The 5,784-nt window shown below is 58.3% G+C and overlaps 1 protein-coding gene across 1 annotated transcript in view; it reads right to left on the reverse strand.

Moving 5' to 3' along the window:
- LOC111533118 (zinc finger protein 185) overlaps positions 1-5,022 on the reverse strand; it is a gene marked incomplete at its 3' end in the record, with an annotated part of 8,029 nt that extends 3,007 nt beyond the window's left edge. Inside the window, exons 1-7 of the mRNA XM_023200005.1 lie at positions 4,802-5,022; positions 4,492-4,615; positions 4,122-4,187; positions 2,216-2,254; positions 2,023-2,100; positions 1,230-1,319; positions 311-400 (exon numbers count right to left, since the gene is read on the reverse strand). Of these exons, the coding sequence (XP_023055773.1) occupies positions 311-400; positions 1,230-1,319; positions 2,023-2,100; positions 2,216-2,254; positions 4,122-4,187; positions 4,492-4,615; positions 4,802-4,835 (521 nt within the window). The remainder of the gene's footprint in view (positions 1-310; positions 401-1,229; positions 1,320-2,022; positions 2,101-2,215; positions 2,255-4,121; positions 4,188-4,491; positions 4,616-4,801) is intronic.
- Positions 5,023-5,784: the final 762 nt, after the last annotated feature.

The raw sequence follows: 5,784 nt of genomic DNA on the forward strand, positions 1-5,784 counted from the left end.
TCTCAGGGCCCTTTCTGACAAACCGATTTAGAGCCCCGAAGAGCCTCCAAATGTGGTTTTTCCCTGGATACACAGTACGTAGGTTCTACCCCACAGAAGGCTCTCAAGGGCCCCTCAGCTGGCCCAACACTGAGTGGGTGGTTCTGGCACTCAGAGAATGACCCCTATTCTCATGCTCCATGGGCTACCGCTCATGGCCTACGTGTTGTGCATTTTGTCACCCCAACCAGTTCAATTCATTCCAGCAGTCTTCGAAGACTCAGGCTCCTGCCCTGCCCCCTGGGATGCCCAAAAGGCACCATTCCGTTACCTCCGCTTCTGTTCATCTGAGGAGAAAGGCACCTCCTCCTCCTCCTCGGTGTCCCCTGATGTAGAGCTGCGCCTGACATTGTAGGGTGCCCTAAGAGAGGGGAGAGGCGCTTTTCTGTCATAGGCTGCCACCCTCAGCAGCTTGGCTTCCTGGCTTTCAACAACAGTGACAAGGCAAGTCAGTATCTCTGCCTTTGGGCCTTAGTTCATGCCACTTGTTCCTCCTTGAGAGCCAGCTCTCCCATCCCTCCCTGTTCGAGCCTCTCTCCTTCCCTAGAAAGGTTACCCAGCTGCTCCACATCCCTGGATGATGGAGGCAAGGGACAAACAACAGAAAGATGTGGTCCCCTGGGAGCTAGAGGCACAATTCACACCTCTGTCCAGAGAACCCCCCCTCCCTGAGCATACAGTGGGGGGTGGGGGGCTTTGAAAGGGACCCCAAGGGGAGCACGAAGGGGAACCCCAAAGGTTTCTATCCAAGAAGCAGCTCAGATTTAGGCACACGATGTTCAGACTGACAGCAGCACCCTGAGGATCCCCAGGCCCCCAGCCCAGCGCAGCCAGGCAGAGCACCTGAGGCTCGGTGGGGTGCAGGGCCAAGCCCAGGAAGCACAGCCAGCCAGCAGCAGCCTCACGACCCATGATCCTTTCCCCAGATCTGTGGGGCCCCTCCTACAAGCTTCCTGCAGTCCCTCCTCTGCCTCAGATTAGACGTGCAATGTGCACGGCCATCCAGTTTTCTGGGGCTTGTTACCCTCCGGTGGCTCCAGGCCACAGCTGCAACTGGCAGGGAGGGTCAGGCAGGCGGGACTTCCCGGGCTGCGCTCGGAGGCAAGTAGCCAGCTGCCTTCAGCGGACCCAGAGTTTGGACTTGTTCCTTGGAGGAGGGAACCACGGTGAGCCTGGTGTTGCATACTCACAGCTTCTTGTAATCCTCAGTGGTCATCTTGTAGCCAGAGGAGGAGGGGCGGGGAGAACCAGCGTTAGCTGTTCTCACCAGACTGGCAGCACTAGAGAGGAGAATGTTCCATGTATCTACCTGCAGGCTCCGTCCTGCCTCCAGATTTGGCCATACAGCCCAGTGGACACGTGATAGGTGGGCCAGGAACTGCCTGGGAGCCTTTCCTCTTTGCTTTTGGCCCTGACAGACACCCAGAACTGTGCTGCTCAGAACAGGGCAGCCCCTGCTGCATAGGCAAATCCCACCAAGCTTCAGGGAACAGCCCAGCGGGCTCTTGCCTGTGTCTTTGCTTCCTGTTTCCTGGTCCCCTTGGCCTTTCCAGTCTGATGGAGCCCCAGGCAATGTCTGATGCCAAGGTGCTTGAATTGCATGCACCTTCAGCCTTCTCAATGCCATCAGCAAGGCAAGTCAAGGGTGCCCACTGCCAGGCTAGGGAGACTCTACACCCAGCCCCTCTCAAACTCCTGCACCTCTCTGTCCCAGTAGCCAGGACTGACCCCAGGACAAGGACACTGTTAGTGGCCCAGGACCTCCCAGAGACCCACACATCCACCGGGGACTGCCAGTCCCACCCCAACCCATCTCCTCTGGCCACCCCACCCTGCTCTCCATAATCCTGCCCTACACAGGATGAGAGCTGGCACCTCCAAGGCCCCACACTCCTGACAGGCAGAGTGCTCTCTCTGCCACGAGCCCAGACCAGGCCCTCACACCTCCCCACTGGCCGACTGGCCAGCACCCCATGGACACACCTTTTTGGAGTCCCGTTGGCCTTGGGGAACTGCTGCTGGGGCTGGGAAGAGCTGTCTATGGGCTTGGTGAACACTCCCCTAAAAGAGAGCCCAGGAGGTGCTGGTGAGCTCCCTGGAGGGGCTGGAGGGGTAAGAAGTCAAGGGGTGGTACGAGTGGGCACAGGAAGGCCGGCAGAGTCCTGCGGTCACTTACCGGATGATGTAGCCAGTGGGAGCCCTTGTGCTCGGAGGCCTGCCAAAGGGAAGGAGGGGTGGAGTGAAGCAAGGTTTGCTGGCGGGCTCAGGTCATCCTACTTTATCCTGCCCTTAACTATAGCAAATAAGGTTGGCTGGCAAGTGCTCCAGGTGTCCCAGTGCAGCAGAAACGAGGGGTGCCAGCCCCCTGTGCCCCCAGTCAGGTGTCTGCTCCGCTCTGCCTATTTCCCTCATGCTCCCCCAGGAAAAGTGCCCAAGGGTGACTCCTCATGGCAGGTTGATGGCCTCTCCAAAGTCCAGCTTCTCCTTGGCCAGCCGGGCCCCAGTGCTGCGCTGAGGGAGCGCTCCTCTCAGCTAACAGCCATCCCATCCTCTGTGCTTGGGGCTGAACCAGTGCAGGCTGGAGGCTCCCCAGTCAGAGCCAGAGGCTTCCCCTCAGCCCGGGACCTGACCTGATCTCCCTCAACAGCCTCCACCAGGAAGGTGCATCAGGACTTGAGGGTGAGAGCCCAGGCAGCAGCCAGCCAAAGCCAGTTGTCCCCCTTCCTGTCCCTCAGGGCCCTCTTTGCTCCAGCTCCTTGCATGCCCACACCCCAAGTCTTGGTGGAAGTTTGAGAGGAGAGGGCATGGCCAGGGCTTGTTCAGTGGCTGGGAAACATTAGGCTCTGGGTGTTTGAGACCTTCTGCTTGGCAGCAACTAAGGGGGCTCAGATAACTCAGGCGGCAGCCAAGGTGAGCAGGCAGAGAGCTGACAGCCGGGGGTGGTCGGCCTGTAAGTTCTGGCCTCAGGGGCAGGAGTTAAGGGCCCCTGCAAAGAGCCCTCCTCAGAGTTAGGGGAGGAGTCAAGGGGTCAGGGTGGACCCTTTTGTCCTGCAATGGACGGGATTTGGGCTGCAGCATCAGGGTTTGGGTCAAGGGCAACACAGCCCCAGTAGTCTCCATCCCCAACAGGAGACAGCCTCCCAGAGGTGGCCATATTGCAGGCACACGTGGGGGTTCTCGCTTTTGTATTCAACTGTTTACTAGGGTCCTGCCTGAGTCCCCTGCTGGGATGTCAGTTTCCGGAAGACAGGGCCTTTGTCTTGGCCACTACTGCATCCTCTGTGCCCAGCATGGGACCTGGCAGGTAGTGGGAGCCGAGTCATCGAGGGGTGACAGAGAGACCGTAGTTACTAAAGGCAGCCCTGTGTGCCGGCTGTAAACTTGAGGCCCTCCCTTCCAGAGGCTGCCACTGCCTCTACCACCCCCTGAGAAGCCACCTGTCAGCTGTTTGGAGCAAGGAGCAAGCCTGAATTTCAGTTCCCTTTCTCTGTCAGGAGCAGTTCCTCCGGATGCCAGCAGGGTGTGCCTATGCTTCAGAGCCCCCTCTGGACACTGCTATGGAAAAGTCCCCAAAAGAGACAGAAGCCAGTTCTCCTTGGTCAGCTGACAAAATATGTCACGAGAAACTTGGGAGACAGTCAGAGCAAACTCATGCCTCTCTACAGGCATGCCGAGTCCCAAGTACACTCAAGCAGTCAGGGCGACCTACAGGAGTGAGTCACTGTGACTCTGGAAGCTGCCCAAAGCATCTCAGAGGCAGTCTCACTCCCTGCCGGGAATGGGTGGGAGGTAAGAATCATCATCTTCTTAAAGACAACTTCAATCCCAGTTAACAGCTGGAGCCATGGAGGCCTAGCAGGGAAGGCAGCTGCCCCACAGCCACACAGCAAGGCCAAGGGCCTGGACTAAGTGACTCCTATACTCCCCTTTCTGCAGATTTCAAATTACTCATTGCAGACCCTTGGCTGGGGCTGCATCCCTGTCCCCTGTGGACTGCCCACCCCTCCCTGTTGAGGGCTGACCCCAAGCTGCAGGAGAGTCCCTGGGGCTGACCCACCAGCCACCTGAGCACCACCTCTTACCTGGGCTTCGGAACCTCCCCAGCTGATGAAAAGGATGTGGCACGACTCCGACCTGAGGGCAGCTCTCTGGGGGAAAGAGGCATCCTGAAAGAGTGACTGCGAGACTCCCTGCCACCTGCCACCCTGTGGCCTCCATCCTAGAGGCTGCCCAGCTAGTCTTGCCATTTGTGCCTCATATTCTCCTTCCCAGGCAGCCAGGGGCCCTCCCACCCTGTGACATTGCTGGATAGCCTTTCCCATGCTCTGCCCTCTACATGGCCTGGTGGAGCTCTAAACGGTGGAAGCCCCTTTGCATCCCCAGGTATGGTCAGGCCCCCACGGATTGCACGCCCCCACGTTGCTGTGGTCCCTCCCGGCCTCCTTGCCTTACATGGTGCGACCCTCCGATTCATCCTGCTTGGTGATCCAGCTCTTGTCCCCCTTCAGCGTGGTTCGCACTTTCATCTGCTTGAGGACGTTATTGCGCTCCTCCTCACCTGGTGGCAGAGGCTTCCCTGTGGTGGGAAAAGCCAACAGCCTCAAAAGAGGAACGCAGCCCCAGGACCCTCGGCCCCCGTTCCAGTCCTCTCAGTATGCTGCTCTCCCTTTGCTGCTGGGACAGTGCTTGCGGCCTGTAGGGGCAGGCTTGGAAGAAAACAGCCCCAAGCAGAGCCCGGGACACTGGGGAGCCCAGGCCTCACCTTTGGTGCTGCCTCCAAGAGCTGAGATACTCATGGTGATTGCTCCGCAGGTCTCTTCTCAGTTGATTCAGCAGGGCTTCTGGGGATAAAGGCAAGCAAATGCTGTCACTTCATTCATTTGTAGTGTCTTGCAGGTGACCATATGTGTCCCGGTACACCAAGATCATCCAGACTGCCCTCTGCACATCGGGGGTGGCAAGCGTTGGTGGAGTGCTAAGTATGGGCAGAAGCCAGGGGTAAGCACTCACTGTACCTGCTGCTGCCCAGCGGCACACCCACCTGCCTGCCCAGGGCTGCTCACGTAGAGAATGTGGAGCTCAGGGGCTGCCAGGGACTGTCTGTTCAAAGCGATCACTGATAACAGGAGAACATGAGCCCTCCTACAGAGTGCTAACGGCCTGGCTCAGGTTGGGGAGTGTGGGGGAGACAGCTGGCGCCGGTGGACTCAGACGGTGGGACAGAGTGCATCTAAAGCTGAACAGCTTCAGGGCAGGCAGATGGCCTGTTGGGAGGGACAGGCAAGGGGACCAGCTGCTTTGGGGTTGGACCTTGCCTCTCACCCCTTAGGAGTTTTCTGACAGACCTTGGGCAGTTCAGCTAACCTCTCTGAGCTGCCTCAGTTTCATCATTTGTAAAATGATAGTTAAAAAAAGATTCTACCTTTCAGGACTGCTGTGAGGATGGAATGCGCCAGTGTGCCTATAAGTACCCGGCACCACCTGAACAGGAGCCAAGCAGCAGTAGCTCTCAAGTCATCTGGTAGGAGAGGCGCCGTGGGTGGTCCTCAAACAGCACAAGAATGGTCTGGGTTGTGCAGCCCTGTTTCCTTCATGGGTTGGCTCCACCTTCAGTGGGGAAAGCCCGGGGCCCCACTGCCAAATCCTAGTGACCCTCAGGGACCAGGCGAGTGTGGCATTGTGGTAAGGGCTTCCTTACGCCCCTAGCCCACAGCTGCTTTGAGCTCTGCTTCCTCTTCCTCTGTG

Source organism: Piliocolobus tephrosceles, unplaced genomic scaffold, assembly GCF_002776525.5.
Source record: "Piliocolobus tephrosceles isolate RC106 unplaced genomic scaffold, ASM277652v3 unscaffolded_9778, whole genome shotgun sequence".
Lineage (NCBI taxonomy): Eukaryota > Metazoa > Chordata > Mammalia > Primates > Cercopithecidae > Piliocolobus > Piliocolobus tephrosceles.